The 19,378-nt window shown below is 50.5% G+C and overlaps 1 protein-coding gene across 1 annotated transcript in view; it reads left to right on the top strand.

Annotated features, from left to right (window-relative positions):
• Nucleotides 1-3,246: 3,246 nt before the first annotated feature.
• The window catches only part of LOC126919746 (lateral signaling target protein 2 homolog), a 44,306-nt gene continuing 28,174 nt past the window's right edge, over nt 3,247-19,378 (top strand). The window contains exon 1 of the mRNA XM_050729321.1: nt 3,247-6,587. Within this exon, the coding sequence (XP_050585278.1) occupies nt 5,444-6,587 (1,144 nt within the window). The 5' untranslated portion in view covers nt 3,247-5,443. The remainder of the gene's footprint in view (nt 6,588-19,378) is intronic.

Genomic DNA, 19,378 nt, shown 5'->3' with positions numbered 1-19,378 from the left:
CGTGGACGACGACGTGAACGACGACGACGGTGAGGATGACACGGCAGCGGCGGTGGCAGCGGTCCGGAGGGAACAAGCGAGTGGTGCAACGAGAGGAGAACGCACATGCGCCAAAGCCACGTTAAACTGCTGTCGGAGAGCGGGTTCGCGTGACTCGTCCCCGGCTCTCGTCAATTATGGCTAAGTACACGTATCGCGTCTAACGCGGAGAGGACACAGAACGTGATGGAACAGGTCGATAGCGCGGCGAAGACGTCGTATACACGTTATTAGCGGGCGTCGTCACGCCGCGCGCTGTTCGATGCCTTTGATTAAGACCAAGCCTCGCCGTCCAAACACCGAACCATGTTTAGACTAATGTTATTCACGGGTGGAGCCCTTTGTGCGATTCGTTTGTCCTGCTACGAGACGCGTTTGTGCAGCGATTATACCATTACCTACAAGCCAGAGAGAATCGACCAATCGTCTATCCGGGCAGTATCGTTCGCCGAACGATAGACGGACAAAGACGATACGACGCGAATATTTGCGCTTACTCGGCAAATTTGATCGTGGAAAGTGTAATTTACGGAAAAGCTGGTTCGCGGCAGATTGCCTGGAAAGAGACACGGCGCTTTGAAATTTCATTCGCTTAAGAAGACGGTGGATTTCGCCGGTGGAACGAAAGGGACTTTACGCTTATACGGATGACGGAGGATGAAGCGTACGACGAAAGGTTCTTTTAAATTCTGTTTGATTTGAAGCGGAGGCAAGGCCTCGAGGGAAGGCCAAGCAAACAAGCGTTCCTCCGCCGTGGGCCGCGCGAGTTGTTCACCGGTTCGTTATTACGACGAGATGCACGCGGCAATTACCGTTAAGTATAGGTGTCCATTATATCAGCTGAAAGAGAGAACCTCGGTTTTGATGGAACGACTCGATAAGAATGACGGCGTACTGGATAGTTATTAGTGCTCGTCACGTCGCTTTACTCGTACGAGTGGCAGCACGGTGTGCGGTATTTCGTTAAACGTAGACCCGATGTAAAGTCATTTTTTCCTTGCCTCGGGAAGCCGGTGTGCGTGCGCTACGAACCACCTACTGGATTTCTCTGCTGGTAGTAATGGTAATTTTATCGGTAGTTGCGAACCCGCCTCGTTTCGCGTGCTTAACGACTTATTAAATCGCAAGAGGCGTGTTAATCAGACGCGGATTTCGATTCTTCCATAGGAAAAAATGTTTTTGGAACATCTGCGTACCTTCGGAACGAGAAGAAAGATTTGTCGCTTTAATCGTTGGTACAGAGCGCGGCGTACGGATAGCTGAGTGACATTCAAGACTCGAACTCGTTCGGAATCTCGGTAACGTCCGTATCGACCGGCTAACATTCCCATAAATGTCAGAAAAGTCAGAGTTATGCACCGGTTCTGCTAGAACCGCGAAACACTCGAGAACGTTGCGAAAGGTCTACTCGTGGCTGCTTATTTATTCGACCAACGAATTCGACGTGGATAGACTACGCGTATCCGACGTGATTGCTGGTCGCCGGATAAATAACATTATCCGTTAGCGCATAAATAACCTTTCATTAAGCACTCGTCGAAGCTGCATCGAACCAAGAGGTTTCCTCGCGAGTCCTTCCGTCACACGCTGCAAATTATCCGGCTGGATCGTTGTCTCTTTATTTCTTCATCGAATTATTCACACAGGTATCGCGCAAGTAAATTTTTCATTCAGTCTGGCGACAAGCTAAATACCTACGTACACTCGAGGATCGATAAGGTAATCACCGAAGAAATATCGGAGAATCGATTCGTCTTTGAATTTACGAGGTTCTTGGCGGCGCACGCGTGTGGTCTACGATCGAAGGAGGGAAGCAAGTTGGACGAAAGTGTAAATTTCTGTGAAAAAAGCCGCTCATTGATGAATAGTTTATCGCGTCCCAGAGAGTCCCAGAGAGAGAGAGAGAGGGAGAGAGGGAGAGAGGATCGTTCCAAGTTCGTGGTCCTCTGACCAACCCCACCATAACGATTCGCTGCACGAGGTATCCCCTTCCACCGACAGGACACAATGGGCCCTACCTAAATATCGGGGGATCATGCTAAACGGCGGTAGATCAAAGGGACCGACAGAATCCAGTGGCGAGCTATCATAATAATTAGGCTCGCTCGCGCCTCTTTGTATCGGGATAGAAAAGCCGACGGGAAGGCCAGAGAGACGAGAAGAAAAAGGACCGGATGGACCGTTGCTCTGGTTCGGTATACCTCTGCTGCTCCAACTGCACCGCGCTATCTCTTCCCGCCTTGGTATTTGCCAAATCGTAGCCCCCTAAGACGCTCACGATTCCCAGTTGCGCGTGATCTTTGATCGTTGTCGCGATTTCCACTCGTCCGCTACGCTCGAAACAACGAGTATATCTCTTACGTAAGTCCACAGGAAAGACCGTAGTATCGATTTGTATTTTGTTAGGGGAATTACGTAAACTTAAGGCTTATATTACGGTTTGAGAAGCTACGCAACGAAAAGACGGGTCGATTTCGTTGGGTTGTGAGTTACTTTATCTTTGAGAACGACGAGACGCGTGAACCGTAAAGCGGTAGAAGCTTGCGGACATTGTTCGCGTATGGAGCAAGATTTGCGGAACGTTTGCAGACGATTCGCGAGCTTCTGCGACGTATGACGTAGTAGTAGCAATTCGTATACGATATTCGCGGTCAAGGTATGCGAACAATCTCCGAAAATGACTTTTAAAACGCGTTGATCTAACCAAATTTTGCGCTCGAATTGCGTTTCAAAAGCTCGTCCATCCGAATGGAAATTAATTTACAAAGACCGAGGCGTTTTCTGTGAAACTCCAACGTCACGCAACTGTTCCTAAGATAGAGGCGAAAAGAGAAAGGGAGGCAGAGAGAGGAGGAGAGAGACGAAAAATACACAGGTCCTCTCTAGCGAACTGTGAAGCGGTCAAGGGGGTAAAATTCGATCTTCTCTGGCAAGAGGCTCGATGGATATTTTCGTGTCGTGTCGGCTGCTAGTTGTCGACCAGATTGCTACAATTACATGGCGAGTGAATCGATTCTCAGCACCGATCGCGGATAATAGTCTGTATGTAATAGTCGCGAGATACCTTTCTAGACTCGTTCCGGACGAGCGCGGCTCGAAACGACGTTATTCGGTCGACGATTCCTTCCATTCCTCTCCTCCCTCCATCCCCGCCCCTGCCTGTTTCGACCGACCCTACACGACGATCGTTGCCAACGATTCCGGAAACATGTTCGCCATCGTGCTCCGCGGGTGACTTCCGCTTGTCCCGACCGATCATCATCAATGGCTGAAACCTCGATTTGGATAGACAACGCCACGGAGGAACAAACATCCATAAAAGAAGTAAATACGAGCTGCGATCGTATCGAGGTTCGTCAAGGTCGGCCTTCGTAGAAACGAATTTCTTCCTCGACGATCCCGATTTCTTGCTTCTGTTTTCTTACCAGAGAAAATGTACGCGCGTGTACGTAGATTTTGTTATCGATGAATCAAATGGAACGGGATTGCTCTGCTGCCATTACCGTGATCGACTGTGACAAGCACTTTGTACCAAAGTTGGAGTAATAGCGATAAAGCGATATGTATGTGGTAATAAAGGACGTTTCGCATCGTGGCAACAGTGTCCGTTCACGCGTCGATGAACGAAGCAACAACGAAGAAACTCGGATAAGAATCGGACCATACACGGACGATGCGACGTATAAAGGAAGGAAAGAGGGGAAAAAGGGAAGGAAAGAAGAGAGAATGGAAGACGATGGCCAGCGAGAGAACGTGGACGAACGCGAGTTTGGAAATCGCGCTATTTGGTAAGCGGTGGTCCGCGAGTGGCGGCCGAGCGCAACTTGGATATCGGCAGTCCGGGTGGGATGAAATCACGGTGGGCCTCGTTAGGCGAGCTTTTCGTCGTGGAGGGTCAATCCCACGTTCGCAGTCAACTTGGACGAAGGAAGAAAGAGACAAAGAGGAGAAAGGAGAGAGAAGATAGTAAAGAGCCGGAAAGAGAGAAAGAGCGTTACGTACCGCGTGTGGCAGAGGAAGAAGGAGGACGAGCCGAGGGAGGGACGAAGTGGCGAAAGAGTAAGAGAAAGAAAGAAGGAAGGAAGGACGAAAGGGCCGGGGTACGTTAAGGCTGGTGGAGCAGCGCCACAGGACGTTAAGTACGTCTCGTAAAAATTCCATCGAGGCAGCGTCATTTTGCCGTGTCTAAGGGGATACGGTTAGGCCTGACCGGGGGTTTGGATAGGCAGGACTAACCCTGAGGCCGCCCATGCAAGACCGACTAGGAACGTCCCATCGGCAGAGGTGGTGCACGAACCGACCAGACGTAGTAGGGGATTCGAACGATCGTGCTCCCTCCTCCGGTCGTGTTCGAGGCGGTCGAGAGCCAAGTGCCTGCCCCTGCAGAAACACCGGCCCGAGATACCCGTCCCCGTACCATTTCGAGTCACTGGCTTGGCCTGGCCTGATAGCGAGCCACGAAATCCCGTAGCTCGTTTACCATCCACGTATTGACGTTTCGTCCGCGTCTACGGAACCGACGTTCGATATGTTCGCGTCTGACGACCACTGGATCACCGGACTACTCGGATCGTTGTGTGCTACGAGGCCGTGATAGTGTCGCCACCGAGACGTCCGACAGCGTTACGCGCGTGTGAAATTCCGTTTCTATAGCGTCAGGCAACGCTCCGCGTTTGTTTCGGAGCGGACTCGTTTCGGAGTGGACTAAGTTTTGCAGCGGACTCGTTTCGCAACGAACGACAGCAAAGTGTGAGCCGTGGACCGAGCAAGACGATCGAAAGACACGATGCTCGATCGCGAAGACGGTGGTGTCTGAGTGCCTCGGGATCGAACGAACCCTCGTACGTATCATTGGATCGCTCCGTTTTCTCGTTCGTGTTCTGGTAATCGTGCGAAAATCGATTGGAAAGGAGGATCGTTTCGACGAGGATCCAAGGATGACAGGTACGCAACGACGGACGGTACGGTGGGAGTCGTAGGAGGTTACCGTGATGTAAGAGGGACCGTTGAAACGATGACTGAGGACGGATCAGCGGGAATTACAATGACGGTGCATCGTTGAAAGCAGAAATTGCGTCGGAAAGTGGAGCGGCGGACGCGTTGCCTCGTACGAAAAGCACACGATGACTCGTTGGTTCGGAGAGGACCAGCAGCCGGTCTGAACGAGACTCTCGACGACTTGGTCGGAGAATCTAGCGCGAAAATGCGGCCAAGTGCTCGACGAAATTTCAGTGTCGATGGATTTTGAGAAACTCGCGAATGTTTTCGTTTCGCGTATGGGTGTAGCGTGTGAACCGTTGACCGTCGATTGAATCGATCCTGCGATCGTTCGTCTCGTCGGCTCCTTACGTCGTTCCGGAGAATCGGCCGCGCGTCACAGGGAACCGACGATCGTCCGTCAGGGATGTGCACCACGGAAATGACAGAATCGTATACGATGTCGCCGTCGACGACGGTGTCTTCCAGCGCCACGACGCCGGGCTGCTTAGGATCGCCGGCTCACCGACGGACACCCTGCCGTGCTTCTCCCGGCCGAGGCGACGTTCAGGACGACGAGGACGAGATCTCGGTGGGTTGCCCGAGTCCCTTGCCTCTGGTCGTCGTCGCTCCCAGCGCGGACGAGGACGAGAGGTTGTCCCAATCGAGGGAGGAGTACGCGGAGAGACTGAGCCCGCGAAGAAGTTACCCGAGAGATTCCGTGATCGACGACGAGGACAGTTATTCTCGCAGTGGCGATTACAGAATGTCAAACGGAAGAGGCCTGCGCACCCACGAGAGCAGCGGCGGCGACTCGGTGACTACGTTGAGAGACGAGGAAGAGGACGACGAGGACGACGAGGAAGCGAATAGCAGGACTAGCAGTAACGGTGCCTCGGCGGCCGGTGCTGCGGACGATTACTTCAAACCCTTGAAACGGCTAAAGATGGTGCAGATGCAGCACTCGGACGAGGAAGACGACAGGGATCGAGACACGAACGAACGAGGAGTAAAATCTTTCAGCATTCTGGACATTTTATCGCATCGGCCAAAGGCGAAAATCGTACGTCCGTGGGACACGGTCGAGTCGAATCTCAACCACCACCACCACCACCACCACCATCGCCATCATCTCCAGCAACAGCAGCAGCAGCAGCAGCAGCAACAGCAGCCTCATCATCAGCACCATCTGCATCATCATCACAACCATTCCACGACGCCGAGGGATCTTTCCTTGATGGGTATGTCCCTGGCGTCTATGTCGAGCTCCATCAGCGAACCACCTCTTAGCAGCTCGTCCTCGTCCGGAAGGAGCTCCGTCTCCGATTCCGGAAGTCCCGATCCATTGGGTCATCATCATCACCATAGTTTGCACCACGGTATGCATCCTGGACTGCATCATCCGGTGTTACAGCAGCAACAACAGCAGCAACAGTTCAAGAGGAAAACGTCTCAGCAGCACGGCTCTCAGAGCGGGCATCACGGGAAAAGGACAACGGGACAGGGAAGTCCTCTGGACGCGTTGTTCCAAATGACCAGCAAAACGTTCGACGCCGGCGAGCATAGTCAAGGTGAGCATTTTCGTAACAGGCTTCGATTTTCACGCGTTGCGTAAGCTGTCGTCGTCGACGAGCACACCGGTTATCTATCTGTATCACCACTTGACGGAATTTATTCGGAAAGAGAATCGTTGAACGCGTATCGTGCACGCGGCGAAAATAGGAATTATTACGGAAGCATGATGGAGCAACTGATTACGTGTGTCGTATTTCAGTCGCGGTATACGTATCGTCACGATATCCCGGTGTAACCTATGAAACAATGCCTGGCACGATTCATTCGCACATGCAAATTCCGCGTCGAGCCAACGACTCTTAATAGAATCGAATGGACGGTTTCTTTATTAATGGTGGAAGCCCGCTTTTGTGTTCCCATCGTGGCATCATCGATGAATACAGACCTTAATTTTGATGGATGTTCTCGCCGAACCTCGATAACCGCCGTACGTTCGCTTCTTTCGTTTCTTTCGCCGGTACCACCGGCGATACTTTGCTATTATTATTGTTTCCTACGACGCGACCAATCGAATCCTCTTCGGCTTGCAACCCACGAATTCGCTCTCTTACCCTCTTCTCATCCGCAAACATCCGCTATTATCAAAAATATTAATCACCCATGGTCGTCTCGAACGATTTTCCCTTTATGCGTTCCGGCACAATGCGTTCATCCCGGAACCACTGGAACGCGGTTGATCGTCGTACGAAGCGAATACTCGATCTCTGTTCGTCAGCCGTCGTCTGTGACAATGCGCGTGCAATATAAATCCTTCGTGTTGTCGTCGTTGGAACAACGAAATATATCCGCTCGTCGAAAGATGGCCGATACGGAGTGAGTGTTAGATAATAGATAGACGAGATTTGTTTGTTTCGCGAGCGAGCGAATATCGAACGATTAAAACGAGTATGTAAGTAGTTTAGATGAAGCCGGTGGAGGCGCCGCTTCGTTGGATAGGCTGTTACGGTATTTAGAGACGAGGGAAAAGCGCGCACACGAGCGTCGTCGAGCACATACCAAGTGCTACTTTCCAGAAGCAGGCTTCTGCGAACGCTACTAATATTAGTAGCTGCTCTTACCGTCTGTTGCAAGATGCGCCGTAATTGAACGACGATGACATTTTTCACCGTAGCTTGGATTTTACGCGCTGGCTCGTACTCGAAACGAAACGGTAGTCGATATGGTTGGTGTTGGGCCTGTTTCGCGCGTCGATTCCCGGAGACGCGGAAGTATTAATCTTGGAGACGACCAGTTGACGGCCACGATTGATAGTACACGAGGGACAGGCTGGATGATGGTACGCATCGTGCGCCATCGATGATATCGGACGTTGCGTATTCCGTATCTCGCTAAAGGGAAACGGATCGATCCATGAGTCATCTTGGATCGTTAACCTCGAATAGACGCGGCTAAACCTGGAATTGTACACGTTTGTCTTGCGAGTTGGAACGATTTCCCCATGAATGAGTTTGTTTTGGATCCCCTTTGTCGGCGTAGGTTTAGAGGGGGCGCGAGTATCGACGAAAAACGATGGGCTAAGTAAAAGTTGTACCCTCGTTCGATCGTCGGAACGTCCGATCGAGGCACTCGAGGTCCTAATGGAATAGTAATTCATCGAAGCTGCAATAAACACGAGAGTCCTGCTCCGAAAGAAAATTTTCGGTCTACAGACTAACTCTTAAAAAAAATTGGATTTGCCGATGATATCCTGGGAAATCGACAACGCAAACAGAGAGGCCGTGCGGCGGCCGTCTGTAATCTTTCTGTAATCCAATTACCTGCAGCAACAAAAACCAGCCGACGTGGAAGCGTAAATGCGCAAACACGTGCCCTTTTCCTAGCGCGTCTCGTTTCGGAGACGGCAGATCGTAAAACCCAGTTTTCCGTAACCCAGACCGAGACCTATGGTGCCTCGCAGATCGAACTTGGCATCGTTGGCGGGATTAAAATGGCCGAAACGGCCAGAGAAACTCGCGATAATCATCGTAAAATTAAGGGTTTTATGAAACGAAAAATTACGGACGGAAACCACGCTTTCTATGGACCTTGAAACCTCTCCAAGTTCCTTCGAACGACCATCCTCGTGATCGTTCATTGTTTGCCATAGCCTCGGCAAATTGTTTTACAATGCCGTTGGCTTATGCTACGCGTCGCCGCCGTGTTTGCACGAGAAAAGGAAACGATCTTTTTTTTCTCGAAAGACAGGCCACGTAAACAAGCAGCTTGCTCTTCGGGGGTGGCCTAAAGCGGATTTCCAAGCGCTTCTTCGGAAACTCTTATCGCAGCTGCCATAAGAGAGAACCGATTCTCTCAGATCCGTGGCCGCCAAATGTTGCATTGTTTCGTATCCTTGAAACGTAGCCTGCGTATATCTTGCCTTTGTCGGTCAAGACGCTGCGCACAACGTTAACGAAAGAAAACGCGACGACCTTACAACGAAATTCGTAGGTCGCGAGACGTCGATTCAGTTGTTCGTTTTCCTGCACTTTCGTAAGAATACGAGAAACGCGCGTAACGCGATAAACGAGTATGGCGATAAACGAGAGCGGTAGGAAGAAGCAGACGGTCGATATCCTTGGAGATTTCAATATTCCTTGACACGTTGGTGGCGCGTTAATGACAAGGAAACGATGCCGCGTCCTTAGACAGCCGGATTGTTCGGGCATCAAGACGTCGTTCATCATTTTCATGCCGCACTTCCGTTCTTCTCGACCAATTACCCCGTGCGTACGGTGGCGGTAGTACCGGTGGCGTAGGAAGAAAAAATTTCACGACGAACGCCGCCCGATATAGTCGGGTTTAAAAGGGAAGAGAAAGAGGAGAGAAAAAAGAGCAGCAGAAGAAGAAATAAAAGGGAGAGCCCGTTCCCTGACGAAAGGACAGTTTGGCATTACGTTCGAGGGGCGCGTAAGAGGCACGTATTATCCCATAAGCCGTAAGACGACCAGACGTGGATGGTCGCGCGCACACGGACACCATAGCTCGTTACACGTTTCGGTCGGGGTCTGGCCTCGTCCATCCGTGTGTGTCCCTGGCAGGACCAGTACGTAATTTTAGGCCCACCTATACACCGGCGATCTCTACACGAGTAATTTATTATGTGGCGCGGCGAGAGCATATGTCTCATTTGCATATAGCGTGATACAGAAAACGCGAGCCGGTACTTCCGACGGCGGCGGCGGCGGTGGTCGCGGCGGCGGCCAATATGCGAAACATTTCGACAAAGAGACGTCGTCGTCGCGTCTTTTACGTCGTATACGATAGCAGCGCGATCGAGTCGATGCGTTTCGCGGCCCGTATGGATAGCGACGAAAAAATAGCGGCAGTTTGGAAGGAACGCAAGTTGTCCGAATCTTGGGACTTTTGTATTCGAATTTTTATAATATCGTCACGAGTCACGAGTTGATGTTGGAGAAGAAGAGAAAGGATTTACTCCAGAGTCGAATCGCGTCTGAAATACCGCGCTTTGATCGCTAGTGTCGGCGGTATCGGCACGTAAGAGGATACCGACACCGCGTGAGAAATATGCATCGGCTATGATTGATTCTCGTGAGAAGGTTAATTTATCCAGAAATCTCGTAATCCAACGATAGTTCGATAACGAAGGAATATCGCTGTTTAACGAAGATTCGTTGGGAATCGCAGATTTACGCCCCCGGGAGTATGGTGTGGGTTTTATCAATTTTATATTTCGTCCGAAATGCCACTTTTTAACGGCGCGCAAGGGCGTCTTGGGATCGCGCTGGAGGAGAGAAAGGCGGCAAAGTAGAAGGGGAACGGTTCGCCTCGGGCAACGTGGTATAAAAGCCGGTGCGCCTTCGCTTTACGCAATTTATGATACGTTCTTTAAAAGGGCTAACATTAGGCAAAGAGGCAACAGCTACAGGGGCCATTACGAGGTTCCGTGATTGGCCGCACGCGTATTGAAAACTAGCCGGAATTAATCAAACTCGGTCATCTTCCTCGACAAATTATTTTATTCGTGTTGTTTAAAAGAAAAAGCAACTTATCGATACCGTAGAGAGATCGTGTTCAATACGCGCGCCTACATACACGTATTTTCCAAAATATCGACGAATTTAACGCTGCGCGTATCCCCGATTTCACGAAACTATACAACCGTACGTACTGTGTCTTGTCGATTTCTCACGTGCCGTACCGGGCTCCCGATGGAATTCGATCATCTCCATTATCCCATAGGCTGGTGGCGAGTCTGCTGGGGGTTTGATCGTCGGCGCGAGATCGTCCGTGGAAGGTTTTTGCGGGTGAACACGACGCGATTCGTCCCCTTCTTTACCCCGTACCACCCGGAATACGCATAAAACGCGTTGTTCACACGAGAGCCGATCGGAGCCAGCGAGCGCGGCAGTCAGACAGGCCGGTCGAGGTTGCCTTCACGGAGAGAAGCCCGCTTGCGGTCTCGGGACCAGAATTACAAATGATATCGAATCGAATCGCTCGTAATATTATTCGATACGTGTTCCATTACTGGCGAAGTCTGAGCTTCAGGGATTCAAATTAGATTACCGCCGGGTTAGGTATTCCCGATCGTACGTATCTGCCGCGTCTTGCTACGTTCCACGCGTACCAACGCATTTCTCGATATCCATAGAAATTTATACGTACGTACGTTCGAACGTATTTTCGTAGAGGCGTATGGGTGAGCCATTGGCGCGTGTATGGGATCGAACACATCGACGAAATAAGAGAAGAACCGAAGGAACAGAGAGACGCGGTCAGCGAGGCCTGAGGCCCCTACAACACGGTAGCCTCACGTATCCGCAATTTACTTCTGATTATTATGCTCTCTATACTTACGCGGCGTTCTTATCTCGCCTCTCTCTCTCTCTCTCTTTCTCTCTCTCTCTTCTCTCTCTTCGTCCCCTTCGTTTTCCCTCGATCCAGACGCGTCCTTCCTTTCTCTCTGGCTGTTTGTTGTTCTTCGTCCGTCCCGCGCGGTAAGCTTGGACGCTGCCCTGTACGGGAATCGAGGCAGGTATCGATTTACGACGGTACCCAGTCGTTAGATTCTCGACGATATATGCCCTCGTCATGCTTGGGCCACTCTGTCTGCCCGCTCGAAACCCTGGCTTTCGTTCGTATAGCCCACTCCATGTACCTCGTCTTATCAGCGATCGGCCGAACCGTTTACGCGACTTTGATAAAATTTGCTTTCCGGAATATGAAGTGGTCCTCGGTTGGAGAAAGAGTTGGGTAAGAGCGACCTTACGTTCTCATCGGCCACTGTACGGGCCAAGTAGATCGTTGCAGCTGCATCGTCGAAACTACGGGTCAATTATCGGCAACGCTACCGTACAGGCTGATTCCGGAAGCTGGGGCAGACTTCTTCCGATCGTATCTCCGGGTACAAAGTATACCCCGGTACGCCTCATTACGTGTCGACGAGCGTTTCTTTCGGATCGATCCATTTTATTACAAATTATACATGTTGAGGTTGACTGATAGATGAACGAGCGGATGAATTTCCAATAGAAAAATATATTGAAACAAGTATAGGTGTGGTGTAACGATGATCCGGATCCTCACTCTCTCGGCGTTACGATACGATGGAATACGATAAGGGAGCAGGTTCGTACATTTATAGCAGAGGACATTACCAAAAAGGTTAACCTTGGTGCTCTAGCTCTAGCTGTAGGCTACAAGAAACAGCAATAGAAATCTACTTATAGCTCTTTTGTTTCTAAACCTTGTAACCCAAAACAACATTCATATTCGACGGTACAATATTATGGACCTCTTTTTGTCTCTAATTTTTTGCTTCACTAAATTCTATTTTCTTCGTAACAGCGGTGTCAAAAAAAAGATGTAAAGTTTTTCTTGAAGTAATTGCTTCAACGATACAAAATTGCGATATCGAAAAAATTGCCTCTCAGTCGTCCGTAGAAGATAACAACAGAACGTCGTACCATTTACATTCTGTCGCTGCGTGCTGCTTATTACCTGCCACCTCTCAAGTATCCTTTTACGTGCATTTTCTCGCTATAAAGAAAATATATATTATTTGCGATAAAATAATAGAATAAAAAAAAAAGAAAGAAAGAGAAAGAAAGCAGAGAAGAAGGGGGAAACTGCGTAAGAGTGGATTAGTTTTCCTGGATAAAAAGTAGGCGTCGCTGGGAATGGAAGCAGGCGTTCGCTTTCGTTTAATAAGCGGCGTTAGACCGACGCCGATTCGGCTGGTTTAACGCACAAACGAGGAATCGATCGGCAAATTGTATCTGTCTGTCCGGTGTGCAACGATCCCCGGTCCGGTTTGCGTGTTTTTATCGGTTACCTGCTTCGGCTCGCGCGATCGTTTCGCGTTTTCGTGTTTACCTCAAATTACCGCCCGCCCGGAGTGGATTTTTTCGTTTTCTCGCGCGCGCGTCGTCCGTCGAACGTTGGAAGCGTTCCCTCGTTCGCGGAACACGCATATAACACTCGAGGCGGCTTTTTACCCCGTCTGCTTGACTCGAACGATCTAACGATTTCTACGCGCGACAGCCCGCAAAATCGACCGCACCGCCGTGCATCGTAAACAGGTCGCATCTCGCGCTGGCTGGGATTTTCTCGTTTTTTGCTGCCGAACCCAGTTCGCGGGACAATCGAGCGTAACGACTACGACGGGCTTCTAACCTGCGAGCTGCGTATCGGACAGCGCATCGAACAGCGCATCGAACAGCGCATCGAACAGCGCGAACAAAAGATACCACGTTGTCGGGTAACGATCGGAGTAGTGTATAACAGGTTTGTCGGGAACCTCGAACGAGGAAGCAGTTCCGAACTCTCTCGATGAAAACGCGCTCGTGTTGCTCTAGTTTGCGGTGAACGATCGGTCTAGTATTTTGTTAATCGTTTTCCCGGTAGCGTTGATAGCAGTAGCGCCGATTGTGGCGAAATTAGCCACGAAGCAGTAGGATATGCAAGACTCGGAGCTTGAGAAGGATAATTGGCAATAGTAAACAAATTTTATGGTGTACGATAGCAATACCGATTCGTAATAGAGTCACGAGAATCGTGTAATACGCAAAGTAACAGCTGTATATATTACATATTATGGTAGAAACATGTTTACAAGAGGTGAAAAATTGTCTGTATCGCGTCTACTTCTGCCGTACAACGATCCGATATTAAATGCGATTCTGTAGTTGAAAGAAGTTAATTAGTTAGTAGTTCGTTACGTACTCCGTACACCGTACGCTTTGTCTGTTAATTTCGCGATTGTACGATCTTCGTTGTAGAGTCGATGGATGGTTAACCAAGCGGTCTTTCGGTTATCAATTACACGTCAATTAGTCTAGCTCCCCTTTTTCCAGCGCGTCTGTTTACCATCCGCGCGTTCTGATTGGCACGCGTCCGCGTAGCCGCTCGTTGCAACGACAAACGATCATGCTGGTAATTAAGCGAAGCACCGACGTCGCTCTCGCCGCGTAACATAGTCGCGGCTGAAATTATCAGTCATAATAACGGGGCTGACCGCGTCTCGCGATTAACATACAGCCGGACGAAGCGATGAAAATATTTACGCGGCGTGGACGATTCTATAATTAAACATGGCACCTACGCGTAATCGAGCCTATTTATCCTTGGTCCCGTTAGAGCTATTTCACCGATAACGTTCGCGCGATTCCTCGGATTCGACGGGTTAACGCCATGCGACTCGCGGAGACTCGATCACGGCGAATACGTCGTGGTTTTATTTTCCCAATCGGTACAAGTACCCGTTAGTTAAAGGGATACTCGAGTTTCTGGATCCAGCGGAGATGAAAAGGGTTGAAAGAATAGTGCCGCGCGCTTGTGTGGGCCCTTGCACAGTCTTGCGCAGTCTTGTTTACCCAGCTTCGACTAAGTACAGAGATGTCGACGCATTTTTATGGATCGCGGTTGGACCTACCTAATGTACGCTTCTTACGAAGGCGTGATCTTTGGTGCCGTTACTTCGTGGCGAAGAAAGCCACTACGCAAAATTGTCGAAGCTTTTCTGACCGTCCGAACCGTACGAACATTTGACGACACAGGTTACCCCTTATACAGGGTAAATTTCTACCAAGTTTTTCTATCTATTCCCTAAATTTATCGTTCACGGCGATAGGAAGGGAATATCGGAAAATTTGGGAAACTGTCAAAGTAAAATTATACGATTGATCGTAGACGAATAGAAATTTGCGGATAGTCCAAGGAAGGATGGTTGGACGATATCGATGCGATTCTTGTACAACGTTGCTTGTCAAAGCTACAGCCACGGGTCTCGTTCTTTTCGCTTCGTTTAGCTAGTCGAAACGCCGTCGAGTCGTGGAGGACCGTACGATCGGTCCTCGAACCGAGGATCGTCGTGCGTTTTCTTTTCCAAGCGACCAAGGAGACACGCGTATTAGTCACGTTAAAGAGCCACTCGAGTTTCCGGATCCTCGAGGTTAAATAAGAAGGAAAGAGGACCGGGGAGAGGTAAAAAGAAAAAGGAGACGGAGGGAAGATAAAAAGGAGGGTGGGTCGTTCGTTTCGAGTTGTTGTGACAGTTTGCCGAACAAACAAAACACCAGCCGCCCGCCCCACCCCCTCTTGGGCGAGAAGGAAAGAGAGAGACTCCGGATGCCGGCAGAACTTTTTACTCGACAAGCAGGCACCCCCGCTGCGTTAAGTGACCATTCGGTTTTCGAACAAGTGTGTGCTGTCTTTTCGAAGACACCCGACTCTTCTCATACGCTCTGACACGCTGATTCTTACAGCCTCTAACCGAAAACGGGAGTCCTGTTGCACAGTATCTCGCGTTTTTCTTTTACGTCGAGGCCTGCCATCGAATTACGCAAGTCGAGAAACATTTTAGAGAGGAAAAATCCTCGTTGACCCAGATACGTTCGTCGTCGTATCGAAAGGACGATAGCGAAACGATTCTCGTTCGTATACTTTCGTAAGATTGCTTGAACGAGACTGCGAAATAAGTGGCTACTTGTTTCGAGAAACATGGTAGAAGAAGAATGAAAGAATTGGAGGATAGGCGAGTCAACAGCGTGGAGGGTACTCCTTTGCTTCGCCTTTTTCTGCATCTTGGCTTGGTATATATTTTTCTTTGGCGGAGCTCCGTAAAAAGGGATAAAGAAACACATGGTGCGGAAATCTTGGGGCGGCAATAAGCAAGTAAAATCGTGGCACCAGGCGCAATTGCCGCGGACAGATGGCACGGTAGCTGAGAAATAACGGCGGTTTCGATTCATTTCGTGTATACATACACAGTCGGCGGGTGCTGTCCGCTCTAATCGAGGCAAGCAGAGTATACGCAGCAGCGAGTGCGACCTATTAATGCACGCAAGAAGGCTGCGATCGGCTCAGCTGGAAATTATGACGCTGTCGCGGTTCGTGCAACTTCGTATTACAGGGTAACTGTCGTGCTAGCCAAATGACCGGGTACGAAGTTGTAATAAAACGTCACGGCCGGTCAAATTGGACGTAAAGCGATGTTAATGATATCATTTTAGCCCGAGGGAAAGGGTGAAGCCCCCGCACGTACGGAAACTCGGTGTGTCCCTCGTTGAAAATTAAAAGAATTTCCTTACCCTCTTGTATCGAGCACTCTTTAAATTTCGTTTGAAACGTTTCGATCGTTGGACGGGAGCACGAACTTTCAACATCCTGCGATGTCTCCACCGAGAAACGTACAATTACGCGACATTCTTCCGTCGACTGCTTACGTTGTCTGCTTCTGAAATACGTACGACGCGTACGATCTTTCGTATTTCTGTTTCCTTTCGAAAGCAATAAATTACGATTCAATTACATATTTCTGTCATACCTTGGACTCCTCGTGGCTCGACGTTATTTAACGCTACGGTGGATCGTCGTCCAACACATTTTCGAGAAAATTTGTTGGAATCTACCATCGCCGGGGTATCTCCTTCAAATTCCGGAGGACCGGTGATTCACCGGTGCGTTATGTTTGAGCAATTTCATTAGAGAAACGGGGAGGGGGAGAGTGGTGAGGGGTGAGAGAAGGGGGCCGCGTAATCTCGTTGCGTTCCTCCGGACAAGATTTCCTCCGATAACTCAGCGAAATTAGCGGGGAAGCGGTGTGCGAGTTGGACGCTATTGCGGCCGAATAATTCTCAATTAGTCGGCGGAGATCGCGACTCGCTAAGTCGTATTTATGCCAGTCGTTGGATGCTCGTCCAGGCCCGGCCGCCTTCGGCTTTATATTACGCCGTGCCGGGAGATTTATGCGATCGATCCGTCTCAGTTTGCTCGTGGATCCCCGCGTCCAATAATCACTCCGACCCGTTTCCCCGCCGTCTACCATCCCTCGTGCAGTTGCCTGCTTCTCAGTCGTCTCGCACGTCGTGGCTCGGCCGCAAAACTGCGAGACGCGTGCCCGAGGAAAATCGCTCCCGTGGTGACGCGACGACACGATCCGCACTGAGGGATTTCGTGGCGTGCGTGGAGGCGGCGAGGGGGGCGGGGGGAACGATCATCGACGACCCTCCAACAACGACAAATAGAAATAAATTTCACACGGATCACGCGACGAACGACGTTTCGATTCGCCCGATTTTTATTGAGCTCTCGCCGTCTTTATTGCCTGTTTTCGCCGGCTGATCCTGCCCATTCGTTTCCTTGAGTCGTCTCGGTGGAAGTTGTCGGGCGAGAGAGTCGAGGACGCGGGCTTGTACGAAGAAATAAAGCGGCGAAATAAAGCACCGCGTAATTTCGTTTTATTCTTCGAACTCGCAAGGTGATAGCTCTGCTTACGCGCGCACGTCCTACCACCCTCGTGTTCCCCGTGTTGAAAGAAATTCTCGGCGTCTTGTACGCGGACAAGGCCACGCGTCGAAGCGAACGTGGAATGGGCAGCGTGTAAATCTTTTCGCGAGCTCTCACGTGGCGAACGAATACTCGTATTCCTCTCGGTGCACCGAGGTCGTTTGATCGCTCTATCGACGCTCGTCGCGCGTGTGCACGCGTCGAATGTAAAATTGGAATTTAATACGGCCATCGTCCGGAATCGTCAGCTCTGTTCGGTATCGCGACCCCGTTGTCCGCCGCCGGGCAGAAAGAGAGGCAAGTTCGCGTCGAGCCGCGGACGAAGAAGCGAGCGAGGAAGGACGAACGTTGCGAAGGCTTCTATAATAGGTTTTACGGGTCGGGGACGACGGGCCAACCGCCGTTGAAATTGATTTTCGCGTGTCACGTATTTTTCGACAGGGGCGAGAGCTGATTGTCAGAGATGGCGAGATGCTGGCCGCAGCAGCGGCTCCTTTTTGCCTCTCTGCTTCGTGTGGTGCGCTCTCTCTGGGCCGTCGGACTAGTAGCCGCGCAGCGTGTACGCACGAAAAAGCCGGTCCGGCTGCCGCAGAACGGAACACCGCAGAACGGCGACGAACACCGAGCTGAAACGGAAAGAGCGTAAAGGGAGAAGGAAAAGAGAAGAGTTGGAAACGGCTGCGAAACGCGGCGAGCGGACACGAACTGAGACGAAAAGAGGAAAAAGGGCGGAAGGGAGGAAGGGAGGAAGAGAAAGAGCGACGTAGAATAGAGCCATAAAAGCCTTTTCGAAGACTCGCGTCGAGCCACCGCGTGCTCGTTCGCGCTCGTCTGTGCTCGCCTGTGCTCGCCTGTGCTCGCCTGTGTTGGCCGGGCCCTTCTTCGTTGTTTCGAATTCGAGACTTCCGTTCGAGAACCTTCCTCGTCCCCGTTCGCCGTTGATGTTCCGATGCTTGTTAGATAGCCCGTCCGAACAGACGGTCCGAGGGGCAACGAGAGGCGAGACGCGACAGAATGAAGACGTGAAGCGGTCGTGAAATTGGCCACCGAACGCATCGATTTCGAGGAAACCATCCTTTCGGCTCAAATACGCCTATTCTAATGTAATTAGGCCCCCGGTGAATCGGCGTTGCTTCGTGCTTCTCCTTTTTTCCTCTCCTTTTCTCTCTCCCTTTTTTCCTCCATTCTCTCCAGCCCTTTCCTCTTGCTTCCTTTCCTTCCACTCCCCTCCCCTCTCAGACCGCTACTCTCCTCTCACGTTTTCATTCTGTTTCTTCCCCCACCTTTTTCTGCCTCCTGTTTCTCGTTTTATTTTCGTTTCGCATGCAAATCGCACGGCACTCGGCGGACGTTCGCGGTGCGCCTTCCACGAAACTTTACGGTCGTGCTAATTCCTCACCGTGCGGAGGTGCTAAGTGAAACAAAACCCAGGGTCGCCTCGAATCGCCAAAGAAACGCGGCTTTTTTTCGCCTGCGTATCGACCAACGGCGTATGCAAACGATCCTATCTCGACCGGGATCGAACGACTTCCGGCCCGGCCGTAATTTCGGCTGCACGGCAACGAGACCGCCGAGATCTACGGTGTATTAGCGTCTATTGTTGATTCTTCGATGCCGTGCGCTTCGCAATCGCTTACTTTTTATCAACGGATAGCGAAAGAAAAGAAACGGGTGGCGGTTCTCTCGTTCCCTTCCTCGATCGACTCCCTAGACTGTTTAGCGAAACGAGGTTGCTCCTGTATAATTAACCGTTGCGCTTATCAGAAATTCATCGTACAGGCCTTCTTATAATTCGCTATTTCCTTGGAAAGTTCCGTGCAATGAAAACGGCAGGCGTATTAACCGAATCTCATGAATAATACACGCTATTTCACACTCGAGTCCAAGCTTAACCTTTTTAAATAGTAGCTATCTTGGACAAGTTATTCGTCGCTCGAGATATAATTCACGAGGCAAACGATGTCACAGCGTCGCCGCAAACGCGATAGACGTGCCGCTGTAAATCGCGCAAATAGAATATCGTCGTCCGAAAGCACGTGTCCGGTCGAGCTGGACGCAA

This window comes from Bombus affinis, chromosome 8, assembly GCF_024516045.1.
Source record: "Bombus affinis isolate iyBomAffi1 chromosome 8, iyBomAffi1.2, whole genome shotgun sequence".
Taxonomy (NCBI): Eukaryota; Metazoa; Arthropoda; class Insecta; order Hymenoptera; family Apidae; genus Bombus; species Bombus affinis.
The sequence above is the reverse complement of the archived record's forward strand: the minus strand, read 5'-3'. Positions and strand labels throughout refer to the sequence as shown.